Source organism: Monodon monoceros, unplaced genomic scaffold, assembly GCF_005190385.1.
Source record: "Monodon monoceros isolate NGI ecotype Baffin Bay Population unplaced genomic scaffold, NGI_Narwhal_1 Super_Scaffold_9, whole genome shotgun sequence".
NCBI lineage: Eukaryota > Metazoa > Chordata > Mammalia > Artiodactyla > Monodontidae > Monodon > Monodon monoceros.
The window spans coordinates 52,873,667-52,891,873 of NW_021703786.1; the positions used below are offsets into that span (position 1 = coordinate 52,873,667).

At 51.4% G+C, this 18,207-nt stretch overlaps 1 protein-coding gene across 8 annotated transcripts in view; it reads left to right on the forward strand.

Moving 5' to 3' along the window:
• Window positions 1–3,977: 3,977 nt before the first annotated feature.
• The window catches only part of MYO18A (myosin XVIIIA), a 95,168-nt gene continuing 80,938 nt past the window's right edge, over window positions 3,978–18,207 (forward strand). For 6 of the 8 annotated variants that reach the window (XM_029210616.1, XM_029210619.1, XM_029210618.1 and 3 more), the window contains exons 1-2: window positions 3,978–4,075; window positions 14,386–15,463. In XM_029210616.1, the coding sequence (XP_029066449.1) occupies window positions 14,465–15,463 (999 nt within the window). In that variant the 5' untranslated portion in view covers window positions 3,978–4,075; window positions 14,386–14,464. Of the gene's footprint in view, window positions 4,076–14,385; window positions 15,464–18,207 lie in introns of those variants that run through there. The other 2 variants (XM_029210620.1, XM_029210617.1) reach the window with 2 other exon arrangements.

An 18,207-nucleotide genomic window follows, 5' to 3' on the forward strand; every position in this document is an offset into this window, starting at 1 on the left:
ACTGACAGATCATCATCACCCAAAGTCTGCAGTTTACATTAGGGTTCACTCTTGGTGTTGTACATTCTGTGGGTTTGGATAAATGTATAACGACATGCATCCATCATTGTAATATCATATAGAGTAGTTTCACTGCCCTAAAAATCCTCTGTGCTCTGCCTGTTCATCCCTCCCTTATCCCAATCCTGACAACACCTGATCTTTTTATGGCCTCCATAGTTTTACCTTTTCCAGGATGTCACAGAGTTGGAATCATATAGCCTTGTCAGATTGATTTCTTTCACTTAGTAATAAGCATTTGTTTCCTCCATGTCTTTTCATGGCTTGATAGCTGGTTTCTGAATAATAATCCATTGTCTGGATGTACCACAGTTTAACCATTCAGCTACTGAAGGACATCTTGGTTGCTTATAAGTTTTAGCAATTAAAAATAAAGCTGTTATATCCATGTGCAGGTTTTTGTGTGGATATAAGTTTTCAACTCCATTGGGTAAAGAACAAGGAGGACAATTGTTGGGTCACATGGGAAGAGTGTGTTTAGTTGTATAAGAAACTGCAAACTGCATTATCAGAAAATCCACAAACAACAAATGCTGGAGAACGTGTGGAGAAAAGGGAACCCTCTTGCACTGTTGGTGGGAATGTGAATTGATACAGCCACTATGGAGAACAGTATGGAGGTTCCTTAAAAAACTAAAAATAGAACTACCATATGACCCAGCAATCCCACTACTGGGCACATACTCAGAGAAAACCATAATTCAAAAAGACACATGCACCCCGATGTTCATTGCAGCACTATTTACAATAGCCAGGACACGGAAGCAACCTAAATGCCCATCGACAGATGAATGGATAAAGAAGATGTGGTACATATATACAATGGAATATTACTGAGCCATAAAAAGGAACGAAATTGGGTCATTTGTAGAGACGTGGGTGGACCTAGAGACTGTCATACAGAGTGAAGTAAGTCAGAAAGAGAAAAACAAGTATCGCATATTAACGTATATATGTGGAACCTAGAAAAATGGTACAGATGAACCAGTTTGCAGGGCAGGAAGTGAGACACAGATGTAGGGAACAAACGTATGGACACCAAGAGGGGAAAGCGGGGCGGGGGGTGGGGGTGGTGGGATGAATTGGGAGATTGGGATTGACATGTACACACTAATAGATAACTAATAAGAACCTGCTGTATAAAAAATTAATTAATTAAATTAAAAGAAAAACTCAAAACTGCCAAACTGTCTTCCACAGTGGCTGTGCCATTGTGCGTTCCCACCAGCAACGAATGAGCGTTCCTGTTGCCCCACACTCCCACCAGCATTTGGTGTTGTCAGTGTTCTGGAGTTTGGCCTTTCTATTAGGTGTGTAATAGTACCTCGTTGTTTTAATTTGCAATTCTCTATGACACGCGATGTAGAGTATTTTTTCAAATGCTTATTTGCCATCTGTATATCTTCTTTGGTGAAGTGACTGTTCAAGTCTTTGGCCCATTTTTAAATCAGATTGTTTGTTTTCTTATTGATGTGTTTTAAGAGTTCTTTGTTTATTTTGGATAACATTTCTTTATTAGACGTGTCTTTTGCAAATATTTTCTCCAAGTCTGTCGCCTGTCGTCTCATTCTCTTGACATTGTCTTTTACGGAGCACAAGTTTTTAATTTTAATGAGGTCCAGCTTACCAGTTCTTTCTTTCATAAATGTCCTTGGTGTTGTATGCAAAAAATCATTGCCGTAGCCAAGGTCATCTAGGTTTCCTCCTATGGTATCGTCTAGCAGTTTTGTGTATTTGTCTTTTACATTTAGGTCTATGAGTCATTTTAATTTTTGTGAAGGGTGTAAGGTCTGTGTTTAGACTCTCTCTTTTTGCCTGTGGATGTCCAGCTGTTCCAGCAACATTTGTTGAAAACACTAAACTCATTTGATTTTCAAAATAGACTTTGAGGCAGGCATTATTAGCCCACTTTTTCAGATAAAGAAACTGAGGCACAGAGAGGTTTTGTAAGTCACCCAGAGTAACACAGCTAGCCTTGACCGAGCTGGAATTTGAACCCAGGCAACCTGGCTCCCGAGTCCATGCACTCAATCCCTATCTATAAAAATAATGTCTCCCTCAGGGACTTCACTGGGGGTCCAATGGTTAAGACTTCGCCTTCCAATGCAGGGGTGCGGGTTTGATCCATGGTCGGGGAGTTAAGATCTCACATGCCTCGTGGCCAAAAAACCAAAAAATATAAAACAGAAGCAATATTGTAACAAATTCAATAAAGACTTTAAAAATGGTCGACATTAGGGCTTCCCTGGTGGCGCAGTGGTTGAGAGTCCGCCTGCCTAATGCAGGGGATGCAGGTTCGTGCCCCGGTCTGGGAAGATCCCACATGCCGCGGAGCGGCTGGGTCCGTGAACCATGGCCGCTGAGCCTGCGCTTCCAGAGCCTGTGCTCTGCAACGCGAAAGGCCACAACAGTGAGAGGCCCGCGTACCGCTCAAAAAAAAAAAAAAAAAAAATCGTTGACATCAAAAAGATCTTTTAAAAAAATGTCTCCCTCATACATTTGTTGTGAGGAATAGAGATAGTGTCTAGCACATAGTAGCTGCTCAGAAAGCAATAGTGATAATCATTGTCCTACTTAGCTTCCAAGGTTCCGCTCAAATGGCATGTCCTCAGAGCAGCTTTCTTTCATTCCTCCAGCCAAATAAGCCATCCATTATAGCGTCATCTCATCATCCAAGGGATGACAGCGTGGTGAATCCCCCTGCAGTCAAAGTTCACTACCAGCCCCCGCCCTCACCATGTGAGTTCCCTGGAGAGACGCTCCAGGTCTGATAGCTCTATGTCCCTCAGAGTGTGCTGCACTTGGCACTTAGCAGGATCTCAGTAAAAGTGTGCTGCATTGAGTTTGGGTTACATGCTATTCCTTTATCCAACATGCACATTCTGGGTTTGGTCTATTCCTCAGGATCTCTCAGTTCTTACTCAGCTCTTAGCTCCTGAGCCCCCTTGCTTGAACCTTCCCTGGTCTGTCAGGTTGGGCCACCCCTGCCAGAAGTTCCTGGTTGGGCTGTTTATGGAGGCAGCTGCCCTTGTCTGCTACACCCTTTTACCTCACCACCCCACTCAGTTTCTTCCACGCTCTGGGGTACCTCCCTTCAGTATGGACACTGCCCGTAGAAATGCCCACCTCTCTCTCTCAGCTCAAGGCATAGCACCTATCTTGGAGGTCTGGTCTCTAAATGTCTCTGGCCTCTTCCAGAAAGTCTAAAATTCCTTCTCAATGGGTAGAGCAGCTCACCCAATATTGATAGGACATGAGGGCCCAGGGGCAGACCTCATTCCAAAGAGCTTCTGAAAGCTGTTAATCTTGGCATTGCTGGACTCCTTTGGGGAGTGAGTGCCATTTATGGCTATGATTCCTGGGCCTTGGCTCATCCTTTAGGCAGCTCCACCTGAGGCAGGGCTCTCTCAGGCCAAGCCACCAGGAGGCTGCGTCCACCTCGGGGAGTACATTCTTCCAGTGCCACCTTGGGCATGGCTGGCAGTGCCTGCTTTGGACTAGGCCATCTGGCATCCTCCAGCAGCACCCTATGTCTGTCTCTGCAGAGCCACGCTGGGACGATGTGGCCCGCGAGGCTCAGTTGTTCTCTCTGGACAGGACTGTCCTGGGCAGCACCCTCTTGGACACAGCCAGCGAGTCCACCAGTGCCTGCCGCGGACAGAGCCTGTTCCATACATTCAGCATGACCCCGGGGCCTGCCCTGGGCACGCTCAGCAGCCCCCAGTGCCCAGTGCAGACAGGATCTCCAGGCAGGGCCTCTCGGACCCGGACCGAGGCCTCCAGGGCAGCTCCCGGTGCCCGCCTGGCCCGCTCTGGAGGCGCGCCCAGGCGCTGCCAGGAAGGCCGGCCGTTTATCCCCGGAGCCGCCAGCAGGGAGCTCCCTTTCGGCTCGGCTCGTGCGGCCGCGGGGGGCGGCGCTGCGCTGCGCCGTGCTGCGCTCCTGCCCGGACCGGGCCGGGGCCGCTGGATGCCGCGTCTTCGCTCCTGCTGCCTGCCGGGCGGGCTCCGGCGGCCGGTGAGTGCGGGGCGGCGGGGATGGCCGCTCGGTAGCGGGCCGGGCCCGGGGTGGGGGTGAGGGGGGCGGCGGGGCGGGCTCGGGCCGGGAAGGCGGGCGGGCGGGCGGCGGGTCCCGCCGGCTCCTCCTCCTCCCCTGTCCCCTGGAAGCGGCGGCCCGGACTCCCGGCTCCGGTCCCTGGCCGTGCCGCGCAGCTCGGCGCCGGGACGCGGGGCCGACCGGGAGGCGGGCGGGAGGGCGAGCTCCGGCCCCTTTTGCCACCTCGAGGGGCGGGGGGAGGCCGGACAGGGTGGCCTTCAGTTTCGGGGGGGCGTTCGGGGCTCGGGGGAGCCCAGGTGGCCCCGAGCTGCGGGGTGGAGGCTGCAGCCCGGGGGGTAGGGGGCTTCTCGAGGCCAGGCCCAGGCCCCCCAGACAGACTGACGGACCGAGGCTCTGAGGAAGGCAGCGGGGAAGGCGAGCACCTCCACCGAGTCCTTTATCCCTCCCAGCGGCCTTCACCCTTTCATTGCCAGGCCGACACCGGACTCCTCTCAAAGGAGCAGCTGCCAGACAGCTGGCAAAACAATGGAGACCCTGCTTCCCTGGGCCCCCTCCCCTTGGGGCAGAAGACGGGGGGCGGGTGGGTGAACGGTAGGCTTTGGGGATTAGGGCGTGCCAGCTGTCCCCTGCGAATGGCTGCTCACCTCACCTCTCCCTGCCAAGGGGTGGGGTGCGTGTGGGAAGGTTGGACTATCTGCCCCAGGCCTCTGGGAGAGACTGCCCTGATGCCCCGCCCTGCGAACCTGTCATGCCAGTTGCTTCGCCAATGGGAAGGGGGAGATGGTAAGGTTCGCTGCCCCCCACCCCCTTGTTGGGGGTGCCGCTGGTACCAAGCCTGGTGAGGAGTGGGTCCTGTTCCTGGCTGAGATAAGGCCTGCAGGGACACACCGCACATTGGAGCTTTGTTTGGGGGTAGGGGTGCAGTGGGGGATGGCGGTGTCACCCTGTTGCAAGGCATGTGTGTCCTGCTGATTAGTTGGAAAGGCTGCCGGCCAGAATGAGCTGGCAGGGAGCGTGAGGATGGGGGAGGCTGCCAGTTCGTTTTTTAAGCGGTACTCCTTTTGCCTGGTCCCTTGGCCAATGGGGCATGTGTTTGGCAGTGTCCTCATGGTTTGTGTTTGTGTAGGGAGGCCTGGGATGGTGCTTCCTGGGAAGAGCTTTCCTGCCTAGGGCCTTCCTGCCCTCAGATGGTCCCCGCAAATTATGGAATTGGATTCCCTCCCCTCTTCACCTTGCCAATGATTTATGTAGGTTCGTTTTGTCTGTTGGAGTGCCTAGCATGTCTGTGGCTGAGGAGGCCTAGTAAATCCTCCATGGAGAGCGAATGGTGCCGAGTGTGTCTGCACTGCGGCCATGCTGGAAGGGATGGAAGGTTGTCCAGGTGATTAAGAGCAAGAACACCTTAGCAAGACATTGAACCTAGAGGTTCAAGCTGCCTTTCCATGTGCTTACCAGGTCTGGAGCCCTTTTCTTGGGCTGGTTGGTATCCTGTTGTCATGGCAATGGAGTTGGCCTTGCCTTATGTTCCCCACCCTATTAGCTCAGGGGCTACTTTCTAGTTGGAGATATTGAAAATTGCTCTCTTGAGGTCTCTGGTTTCCGGACAGACCTCACTGGGTCTTTGTCAGTGGCCTGCCCTCTGTCCTTTTGTGATGAGGACTTTCCAGGAAGCATCCTCCTGGTTGCTGGACATGACTGGTTATATATAGCTTTGGGTGGAGGTGTGCTTGTACATTTGGGGTTGGGAACATTGGAGTTGGGGCCTCAATTCCAGGAAGATGATGGGGGAAGCTATTGTGTTGGGGGGTTAGGGGAATGAGAAGCATCACAGGTGGGAGTGGAGGGTGGGTGAGGAATGGGTAGAATGCTGATGGTCACTTCCTGTGGGAGCTTTGAGCTTTGAACAGTCGATGACCTGGCACCTGGCAGCTCTGAATATCTAGTTTGTTTACTCCTGTCTCCTGGCCTGACTCAGGTGCCAGGGTGTGTGTCCCAGGGCTTCCTCTCACGATCCAGGCTCTCCTCAGAAACCTTCAGGTGGATTGTGCCCTTCCTGACTCCTGCCTGGTCCCTCAACCTCACTGCCTGGCAGTCTGGGCAGCCAGCCTGTTGGCTGGAGACCACTTCACTGGCCTAGCTTGAGGCTGTTCATTGAGGGGTGCATGTGTCTTCAGAAGCTGGGCCTGAAAACTCCAGGGTCCCCCAGTGGCAGGTACCTGAAGGTTGACTGGGAGGGGCAAAAGTGGGGCTTGTGTGAAAGGAAGAATCCACCCTCTTAGGTGGAGCAGGGAGTTGTTGGAACTCAGGAAGGCTTGATTCAGACTTGCTGTGTCACAGATCTCCAGGGCAGCAGGGCTGTTCTTACTCCTTCTCAACCAGAGGTCTGTCCCCAGCCAGACCTCCTTCACCTGGAGTGGATACCACAGACTGGAGCCAGAGCATCCACGTGAGCAGGGTCCTGTTGGTGGCCCTGAGCCCCAGTCCTAGGCCTCTCCTGGGTGTGGTGGGTAAAGCTGAGGGGCTCTGGCCTGATATAGTTTAAAGGTTTGAGGGGTTGGGAGGGCCCAGCCCACCCTGTGCTATGATTAACAGGTTTCCCCAGGACTTGGGTTGGGGGCTTGATGGAGCTTTTAAGTTCTGCTTTGGGTCAGGCCCCGGGGTTCTTTAAGATCTGCTCACTGCACCTCACCCCCCATCACCATTTTCTGAGGCAGCCTGAATTAGAGGGTGGGGTGGTGCAGTAGTGGGAACTGGATTGGGAAGGGTGGGGAGCAGACTTGGAAACCCCCGCACCCTCCGCCCCTCACTTTCCTGCCCTTTCTCTTGAGGTAGGAATTGTGTGGCTTGTAAATTATCCACATTCCCTTGACGTTTCAAATAGTTTACAGTCAGGCAGCAGTTTAAATTGTGGACTGAGGATTTTACAGGGCCCAGGGCCCTTTCTCGCAGCCAGGTACTTTATAGTCACTTACAAGGAATTATTTTTGTTATTCTCTAGTATTCAGAGATGTTGGATGATGGGCTGTAGGTCACACAGCAAATCAGAGGGAGAGCGGGATTAGAACCTCAAGTTTGTGGTTGAGCAGAATACCTCTTCAGCGAAACCCAAGTCTGAAGTCTCAGGCCCATGGAGATTTTAGAGTTGAAAAAGCTGAGGTCTAGAGAGAGGACGGGACTTGCTCAAGGTCACACAGGAGGTGGGGTGTTGGGGTGTTAGCTGAGCTTAGCGCCCAGTGGGCTGCGGCAGGCCCCGCGGGGGGCCAAGGAGGTGCATCTGGAAGAGCCGCCGGGGACCTGGCCGGGCTTCTGGCACGTCTCCCGCTCTCGTTTCTCCCGGGGCCTGCGGGATTGTTGCGTTCCAGGGGAGACGGTATCGCAGCGGAGGCGCCGCGGGGCTGCGTCTGCGCCGGCCCGGCTGCCTGGAGGTGCCGAGGGCCGAGGGTTCCCGGCGCTGCGGCGGGCAGGGCAGGGAGCCGGCTGCCGGGCGGCCGGGCCGGCTGATGTCATGTGAGAAGCGTGCAGACGGAGTGAGCGAGCACACCTGGAGCCAGAGAAGCTCCATGTGACCTGGCAGTGAGTCATGGGCCGCGGCGGGGCTCAGCAGGACCAACGGCAAGAAGCTTCACGGCGGCGGCGACAGGCGTCACCCAGCGCTGCCTGGGCCGGGCGAGCCCCCCTGGGCCACGCGTGCAATTCCTCGGTCCGGGCGGGCGGGCGGGCGGGCGAGCGCCCCATCAAGGCCTCGGGGCGGTAGGAAACGGCCGCTCAGGGAGGTCAGAGGCCAAGGGAGAGAGGCCGGCTCTCTTGGGAAAGTATTTCCTTTGTATTTATTTATGAGTGTGGTCGAGGGTGGGAGGACTGGCCTTTTTAAGTATACACCCACAGCAGCCAAGTCTGGGCGCCCTTTTCTTGGGATTCTAATGTTATAGTTTCCATTTCCTGGGGTTTCTACTTTGCCAGCTGCAGGGTGACCCATTTAAATCTGTCCCCACTTAAAGCCACAAGACACTAGTGAGATCTATTTTAACCAAGTCCCCCAAGTCACTGAAACATTTTCAAAGCATGAGATGGCCAGCTTTGAACTTGTCGTTGCAAACCGGTTTACAGCTTTAATGCCAAATGGATTGCTTATTACTTTGTCGCACCTTCCTTTTTTCTTCTTTGATCTTTAAAATCACAAAAGTAACATGCTAAAAAAAGGTTTTTTCTGTAGCAAGTCTATGAGGTAGAAAGCTGAAGTGTTACCCCTCTTTGCCATTATTCCACAGAGAAAAATCACTGTTATATTTGTGTAACAGATCTTTCCAGACTATTTTTTAAAAGCTTGTTATGAATATTTTATATATTATGTATTTATAGTTTAATACTTATATGTTATATAAATAGATTTGTGTGTGTGTGTGTGTGGTACGTGGGCCTCTCACTGCTGTGGCCTCTCCCGTTGCGGAGCACAGGCTCCGGACGCGCAGTCTCAGCGGCCATGGCTCACGGGCCCAGCCGCTCCGCGGCATGTGGGATCTTCCCGGACCGGGGCACGAACCCGTGTCCCCTGCATCGGCAGGCGGACTCTCAACCACTGCGCCACCAGGGAAGCCCCTACCTCATTCTTTTAAATAACTGCTAAGTTCTATAATTTAGCCACTCCCCTAGTGATGGACATTTATAGAGACAGAATTTTGCTATTATGAAATAGCAAAGATTAGCCATGTTTATTGTGTGAATATATCTATAGACGTCCTATAAATGGAATGGCCCTGTCAAAGAATATGTACCTTTAAATATTTTCGTAGATACCACACACTTGCCCTCCTTTTATCAACTTATATTCCCAGCAACACATTTGGGACACCCTGCTTCTCATCCTTTAATTGATTGATGTTAGCTTGGTAGTTTTTACTAAACTGCTAAATGAACGCAGTATACCTCTGTTTTATTTCACACAGCTGTGACTATTACTCAGGCTGAATACCTGTTCATGTTTGTTGGCCATTTGTATTTCTGCATCTATGAATTGCCTGTCCTTATCTTGGCAGTAGTTATATGGGGCCTCTGGACTCGAGCCAGTGTGATCCAGCTTGGCCATGTGCTCACTGGATTGCCTTCACTTCTTTGGGCTTTACTTTCCATATACAAAGGTTCTGTAGAGCATTAAGATTGTATGTCTAGACTTATTTTTGTCATATGTGTGCTGATAGTCATTTGTGTACTTTATTATCCTCTCTACCATCCCATTAAATGGCATGAATGTGCCTTGCTACCACTAGGTACCATTCTTGAGGACTTAGTTTGGTCTAGGCATTGTATGAAGGGCATATATACATATTTCATTTAATTCCCATGCCTTATGTGGTAGGTACTATTATTTCCATTAAAAAAATGGGAAAATAGAGGCACAGAGGCTTTAAGTGACTTGCCCAAGATTGCATCGCTGTTAACCCGAATTTGTTTTCAGCTTTGTTACCTGACATCTGAAGCCTAAACTCTTTCATGGGTTTTATTTATCTTTATATCCCCTACATTTAGTAGGTGCTTGATCAATACATACTTATCCCAACATTTTATCACAAGGATCTGCAAACATTTAGAAAAGTTAGAGTTTTACAGTGAACACCCCATCTCCTAGACTCTACAGTGAACACTTTACTATCCTTGTTTATCACATCTTTATCCCTTGATCCAACCCTCAAGGCATCTTATATTTTTGATGCATCTCAGAGTAAACTGCAGACACCAGTATACGTTACCCCCAATACATTAGCGTACATATCATTAACTAGAGTTCGATATTTGTTTACTGTTCTTTTCTTCTTTTGAGTGAATATTTCATACAATGAAATGCACTAATCTTATGTGCACTGTTTGATGACAATTGACAAAATGTATACATGTGTCAACCCAAACCCTTATCAAGATATGTAACATGAACATTACCCCGGAAAGTTCCCTCATGCCCTTTCTCAGGTAATCCCCACTCCCACTCCACCCCCACTTCCCAGAGGTAACCACTGTTCTGATTTTTTTTCACCATGGGTTACTTTTGCCTATACTAGAAATTCATATAAAAAGTACCATACCAGTATGTCGAAGTCTTCTTTTACAGTCACTTAACAGATGTTTTTGAGATCCATCCCTATTGTGTGTATCAGTAGTAGTTTCCTTTTTATTGCTGAGTAGTATCCCATGATATGAATATGTAAATTGTTTCTCCTGTTGATGAATTGATAGGTGCATACTTGAATTGAAAGGTCCTTGCCCTCAAAATGCTTTCTGTCTTAAAGTAATAAAGCAGCTGAGTTGACTGATTCAGTGGTACTTTGCTTTGATTTGGGGGATAGTAGGGTCAAGATGATTTAGGTACGTACCCTAATTTACACACAGACCTTCCCTCCACTTAAAATTAGGAAAGGCCTCCTGGAGTAGGGTGAGGGGTGAAAGGCAGAGAAGGAGGTCAGAAAAACTGTAAGGTTACCTTCGGTGGGGGGGTAAGAGATGAAGGGGAGGCAGGTAGAAACTGCAGCTTGGAATGGGAGTGGGGAGGTAGTGATTGCTGCTGGAGACTTTGGACCTAAGGACAGGAGATGCGGGAAAGTCCAAGGTCCACAGGAAGTTGACAGAGCCCAGGTCTCTGGTGAATTGGGCTCTGAGATGCATAGGAGCAGCTGCAGCTATACTGCAGGTCTGACCCTGGAGGGGCAGGTTGCAGGTAGCTCTAGACATGTGGCACAGGAGAGAACCCAGGCCACAGCCAGGCCTGGCAATTGTAGGGACAACAGTGGGGAAGGGGTACCTTGTGAGCTGTGTAGATAACAGTGGCAGGACAGGGCTGATGAGGGAAGGGCTGAAATGGACCTAGTCTCCAAAAGCCCCAGGGTTGGGATGAGAGGGGTGACTTTGGTAGAAAGTTAATAAATAACTTATGTCCACAAGAGACTTAAATATTTGGAATTTTATAGCTAGAAGAGACCTAGATCATCTAGTCCAACCTTGAGCAAAGTGACAGGCTCAAGGTCCCCTAGCGCTTTGTTGGCAGATCCAGGCCTAGATACCAGATCTTCTAACATTTCCTGCCAGCGCTATCCCCCTGTGCTGCTGCTGTGACTGTCTGTCGTTTCTGCCTGATGCAATGCTAGTGAGGGACAAGCTTTTGCCAAGACAGCCCAAAGATTCTAGAATTCTGGGGGCTTTGTACCATTGATACTGCTCAGATATGTAGTCCCCAGCAAAGAGCCAGCACTGGGTAAGGACTGCAGAGTGAGAATTGGAGACCGTAAAAGGTGTCTTGGTGGGATAGCATTGTAGGCGGTTTGGTTCTCTGTGGTTGGGCTGAGGCTGAGATACTGGTTTGTTCCCTCCAAGTCCCCAAGGTGGGTTTCTTTCTTCATTTCCCCCACATGTCCCCCTGGAGCCATCTTCTAAACTAGCCTTTTAAGAGAGTGCAGGTAGTGATGGGCGAGAGGTAAGGTGAGCAGTGACCAACCAAAGATCCTGCATCCTAGCATATGGTAGGTCTGTCCATACCCCCATCAGCGTTCAGGAGGAGAGGGAGAGACCCCCTATATTAAAGTAGAGCCCTGAAGAGAGGATGCCTGTTGCCAGGCTCCCCTTCACCCTGAATCAGTCCAGGCTCAGCTAGCCGAGGCTGTCCCTGGCTTTGCACTTCTTGGGCCCTAGATTTTCTGTCTTCCCACTCCCAGGTACTGTGCTTGGAACATTAAGAACTAAAAAGTTCAGAGGGAACTTTGTTTTACCAGGTAGGAACGGAGGTCAGAGGGGGAGAGGGGTGCCTGCTAGGTCCACAGGGAACCAATGACTGGGCCAGATTTCCTACCTCTTTGGATATGCTCTATAACTCAAGAGTTCTCTAGAACTGTACTGCCCGATCCAATAGCCGCAAGCACAGGGCTGTTGAATACTTGAAATGTGGTTTGTCTGAATTGAGATGTGCTCCAGGTGTTAAATGTGCACTGGATTTCGAAGACTTAATACGGAAAAGAGAATGTAAAATATCTCAATATTTTTTACATAGGTTACATGTTGAGATGACAATATTTTGGATATCTACATTAATAAAGTATATTGTTAAAGTTAATTTTAACCATTTCTTTTTACCTTTTTTAATATGGCTGCTAGAAAATTTACAATTCCATATATGACTTGAATTATATTTCTTGTGGACAGCGCTGCTCTAGAAAGGATACTCTGATCTCTCAGGGGCCACATGGGTCAGGGTGCTGGGCAGGGGGAAAGCAGTTAGCCAGTACCCCAGGGCCCTTGGGCACTTCTGGCCTTGATGCCTTCCTAGGCGTTGTACCTGGGCTGGGGGTCCTTCTCAGTAGAATCGGGGGGCCTGGAATGCCCTGCTTGGTTGTGGCAGTGGGGTACACAGAGAGGAAAGGCCTCTCCAGGGCTTGGCAAGAGCTCGCTGCTGCAAGGGGTAAGCTTGTAGGTCTTGTGTCTAGAACTCAGAGCGGGAGGCCTTCATGGAGAAAGAAAAAAGTACATTTAATTTCTAATTAGGTGGTACAGCCTCCTTCTTGTTCCCTGCTGGTTAGAACAAGGAAGGCTCTCTCAACTCCACCCCACCAGGTTTTTCTCCATCCTGTCCCCAGATGGGTGTGCCTAGGGGTGGGAGTAGGTTGGCGCCCTAGGCGCATAAGCCCTGGAGCTGGGGTTTTCTCTCAGGCTGCCACGACTTTCTTCCTGAGGCTATATTTAGGTGTTGGTCTGGGGAAAAGGATGTGAGCTTTTCAGGATCCTGTTTATCCAGCAGACCCCACGCCCACCCCCACCTTGCAGCTGTCTGTCCTCTATTCAGTCTGGAACTTCCCCTTACCTCCCTCCCTGCTTCACTTTGGGCGCCCAGGCCCTAGAAAGAAAACAACATTTGCCATTGAATCCTGCAGTCGCCGCCTACTAGCTGTGTGACAACTAACATATACTTAATTTTCTGAGCCCTGTTTTCTCATTTGTAAAGTAGAGATAATGATACCTACCTTGCAGGGATGTTGTGAGGTTCAAATGAGATAGTGTGTGTAAAGTGCCTGGCATTATGCCTGGTGAGTGGCAGTCATTAAATAAGTGTTGGTTCTTTGAGATCTTCTGTCAGGCAGTGGCTAAGGCTGCTGCTCTAGGGATAGCAGGTTTAGGAAAGATCCCAGTAGCATGTGATGCCTATTGCCTTAATGGACATTGGCTATGGGGAGGTGATGGTGCACAGAGTCCATTTCCTTTTTCCTTTGTGTTTGAATCTTTTTTTAAAAATATTCATTTATCTATTTTATTTTTGGTTGTGTTGGATCTTAGTTGTGGCACGCAGGCTTCTCTCTAGTTGTGTCATGTGGGCTCAGTAGTTGCGGCGCATGGGCTTAGTTGCCCCGCAGCACGCGTGATCTTAGTTCACCGACCGAACCCGCGTCCCCTGCATTGGAAGGTGGATTCTTTTTTTTTAATTTAAAAAAAAATTATTTATTTAATTTTAGCTGCGTTGGGTCTTCGTTGCTGTGTGCGGGCTTTTCTTCTCTAGTTGTGGTGAGCGGGGGCTACTCTTCGTTGTGGTGTGTGGGCTTCTCATTGCAGTGGCTTTTCTTTTTTTTTTCTTAAATATTTTTATTTACTTATTTGGTTGCGTCTGGTCTTAGTTGTGGCAGGCAGGCTCCTTTGTTGCGGCTCGCGCGGTGGCTTCTCTTGTGGAGCACGGGCTCTAGGCACGCGGGCTCTAGAGCGCAGGCTCAGTCGTTGTGGTGCACGGGCTTAGTTGCATGTGGGATCTTCCCAGACCAGGGCTCAAACCCGTGTCCCCTGCATTGGCAGGTGGATTCTTAACCACTGCACCACCAGGGAAGCCCTGGAAGGTGGATTCTTAACCACTGGACCACCAGGGAAGTCCCTTGCATTTGAATCTTAAGTCAGACCCCAAGTTGGCTTGATGGCATCCTCTAACCAGGAGGTTAGATCTCCCAGATGCCACCACCATGCACACCTAAGCCTGGGTCTTTCAGGGATTACAGGAAATGACAGACTTTGGAGTCTGGGCTTTTATAAACTGATCTAAACCTCGTTTCCATATTTGTAAAATGGGGGTAATGACAGACCTACCCGTAGCAGTGTTGTGAAGATTACCTTAATTGAGACAGTACCGTGTAAAACAGAGCACCTGGCACATAACTGGCACTCAGTGAGGGAAAGCTGTGCTCATTAGTTGGCCGTGTCTGGATTGGAGACACAGAAAGAAGCTCTGCTCAAATAACCTTTCTCTCTGTTTCTGTTTGCAGCGGCAAGGTGGGGCACGAAGGCCCTGTGCTGAGCACCCGTAGTCCTCTGGGGTGCCACCCCTAAAAATAGCACCCCACCATGTTTAACCTAATGAAGAAAGACAAGGACAAGGATGGCACGCGGAAGGAGAAGAAGGAGAAAAAGGAGAAGAAGGAGCGGATGTCAGCGGCGGAGCTGCGGAGCCTGGAAGAGATGAGCCTGAGGCGTGGCTTCTTCAACCTGAACCGCTCCTCCAAGCGTGACTCGAAGACACGCTTGGAAATCTCCAACCCCATCCCCATCAAGGTGGCCAGCAGCTCCGACCTGCACCTGACTGACATCGACTCCGACAGCAACAGGGGCAGTGTCATCCTGGACTCGGGCCACCTGAGCACAGCCAGCTCCAGCGATGACCTCAAGGGTGAGGAAGGCAGCTTACGGGGCTCGGTGCTGCAGCGGGCAGCCAAGTTCGGCTCCCTGGCCAAGCAGAACTCACAGATGATTGTCAAGCGCTTCTCCTTCTCCCAGCGCAGCCGGGATGAGAGCGCCTCAGAAACCTCCACCCCCTCAGAGCACTCTGCCGCCCCGTCTCCACAGGTGGAGGTGAGGACCCTAGAGGGACAGCTGATGCAGCACCCCGGCCCAGGCATCCCTCGACCAGGACCTCGGTCCCGAGCCCCTGAGCTGGTGACTAAAAGGTTCCCGGCTGACCTGCGCTTGCCCCCCGTGGTGCCCCCGCTACCCCCTGCCCTCCGGGAACTGGAACTGCAGCGACGGCCCACGGGGGACTTTGGCTTCTCCCTGCGACGCACAACCATGCTGGATCGGGGCCCTGAGGGCCAGGTCTATCGGCGGGTGGTTCACTTTGCTGAGCCCGGTGCGGGCACCAAGGACCTGGCCCTGGGGCTGGTGCCGGGTGATCGTCTGGTGGAGATTAATGGGCACAACGTGGAGAGCAAGTCCAGGGATGAGATTGTGGAGATGATCCGGCAGTCTGGGGACGGCGTGCAGCTCAAGGTGCAGCCCATCCCGGAGCTCAGCGAGCTGAGTCGGAGCTGGCTGCGGAGCGGCGAGGGACCCCGCAGGGAGCCAGCCCATGTGAGTGTTGGCCTGGGCAGCTGGGAGCAAGCAGGGATTGGGGATGTTGGCATCTCCTGCGACTGTACCTGGGTGGATGATTGGGGTACCCAGGAGCTACCATCAGAGCCTAGTGAGGGTGTGACCTGTGAAGCCGTGCCACTCCTTGGGCTCTGGGACGACTTACCTGGCCTGTGGGGAGGAGTGACCTCAGAAGGTGTGATACACAGCGATACAAGCTTTATGATACCCTGGTGGGCTAATAAGTCCTGAGCCCTGAATTGGGGCATGGGGGCTAACATGTGCCACTTCCAGATGTGAGAGCCACTCTGGGCTACTACTGGTCCAGACTGGTATCTGGACTAAAATATAGGATTTCCATTATTTAGATATTGGAGGTGAAAAAAAGATAAATTATTTTAAATCAGGGCTCACATTGGTAGCTCCTGGGGAGATGACCTCAGGCCTCCTTTTACCCCTGAGTGACTGAGGAGCTGAATACCAGGTAAGGTTGCAGAGATAATCAGTGGCCAGATCATCGAAGACCTTGTAAATAATGGTAGGAGTTCAGATTTTATCCCAGTGAAACGGGACCATTGTAGGGTGTTCAGCAGGGGAGTGACTGGATCTGATTTATAAAGATCACTCGGGCTCCAACAGTCTTTATTATCTCTTGGAAGAAGAAAAAGCACGGCCCTGGAAAGGCAAGAGGGATCAGGCCTACAGAGATAGTATGACCTGACTGTCCCTGAGATCCCAACTCTTATCCTGCCCACACAAAACAGCAGTGGAAGGGGGTGACATAGGAGCAGAAGAGACTGAGATTAGATGTATGAGCAGGTCTCTAAGGGGATGGAGATCTCTAACCCCAGGGGACTTTTGATAGGGTGGCTACATATCAGTTTGGAGTGTTCTGCCTAGAGACAGTCTAGGAGGGACAAGTTGGCCTCTAGCCATCCCTTTGTCCTGGCTGTGGGTTTTAGGATCGTTCGGATCTGGTCCCTGCAGCCTGACCACTGCATAGCCTGGCCAGGACCTTTCAGCACTAAGTGACCAGCCAGATGTGTCAAAGTCAGAAGTGGGAGGAAATGCTAAGGAAGCAAGCAGAGTCCTGGTCCTGGCTTTCTCCTGGGGAGGGGAAGTGGAAGCTCAGATGGCTGTTCAGCCTGGCAGCATCTCGGGCCAGGGGGGCCTGGGAGCGGCAGGGTTAGGCTCTGGCGGGAAGCACTGGAGCTGGGTTCCCGGCCTTCCTTTACCCTGGGGCTGGTGGGGTCAGGCAGCTTTGCTAGTCAGGAAAGGGTAGTGAGTGGAAGGGAGCCTGTTGTGGAATCCAGGGGAAGACCTGGACTCATTTATTCCGGAAGCACACATCAGGCACCTACTACGTGTTAGCCATCAGGCTAGACTGAACTCAGGGAAGTGCAACTTAGAGGGAGTAGTCTTTATTTCAGAACCAAAAATCATACCATGTTGCCATGTCTGTCTGCTTTCTACCAGGCTAACATTGCTTTTAACAGATGGAACTCTCTTCTTCTTAAAGAATGAATCTCCCCTGGGGGGTTGTTGCCAGCTCCCTGTTGAACCACAGCACAGGCCTCTGTGGGGCCCTGGGCCTGGCATCTCGGATGCTGTTTAGTTTTGTCTTTACAGCACAGGGATCATCCTGGTATCTCCTATTTCCCAGCCACTCTCCCTTCCCAGCTAGCTGCTGCTACCTCATCCCTGGGGAAGTGGATGGCTTAGCTTTGGAGGCCCTGGTGGATTCCACATTACAGCAGGTATCCCTGAAATGCTGGCTTGTTCTCGTCCCTGTGGGGCAAACCCATCTGGTGGCCAGAGGACGTCTTTGTCCACCTGAGGGATCGGGCAGGGGACGTAGTAGAAAGCGCCATCCTCGTGAGTCTCCTAGAGCTCTCTGACAGGTTAAGAGAAGCCCTGTATCTTTTCCTACCTGGGTAGGTGGTGGGGACTCAGGCCACAGCAGAGGGGAGTGGAATGAGCCCAGCATTCCAGCTTCCTGGGACAGACCCCGGAGCGGGTGTGGGAGTGCTGCAGCCTCTTCTGCGGCTCTCATCCTCTATCTCCTCCTCTTCCTCCTGCTCCTTTTTTTGGCAGCAGTTCTAATCCCAGTTCCATGCCAAGAAAAGAGTCTTCCCGCCTCCTCCAGGCTGCTGGGTGGGGCACCCTGACAACTCCAGCCCCATGGGTACAGCTCCTGGCGGCCACCCTGCCCATCAGGCCATCCATCAACTGTGTCCACACGTTGCCTGTCCCCAGGGAGCTCTGAGGGAGCTGGTTAGCCATCTGTTCTCTTTCGGCACACAGATGGGGGCCAGGCCCCATGGCTTTTTCCGTGGCCTCTTCAGAAGGCCCCAGGGAGAGACAGCCCCTTGGGTTTCCTTCGCACATGGTGTGTGTCCAGAATGCTTGGCTCACACCTTCTTCGTGTATCCCTGTGGCTGCTAGACAGGCTTCCACTGGGAGCAGGGGTGAGCTACGGTAGTAAGATAGACTTGGGGCCTGATAGGAACCGCTCAGCTGGCCTGAGAGAAGCAACTCTTCTGCGTCTTTTCTTCCGCTCACCTATCTATCAAACAGACATTTGTTGAGCACTTTCTGTGCGCTAGGTCCTGGGGTCCAGCAGTGAGCAGCACATACCCCCAGCCCCAAGGAACTCATAGTGTGGTGGGAGGGATGGTCAAGTGGCAGACAAGGGCAATGCCATTTGAGAAACTCAGTGACAGGGGCCAGGACACGGCCCTAGG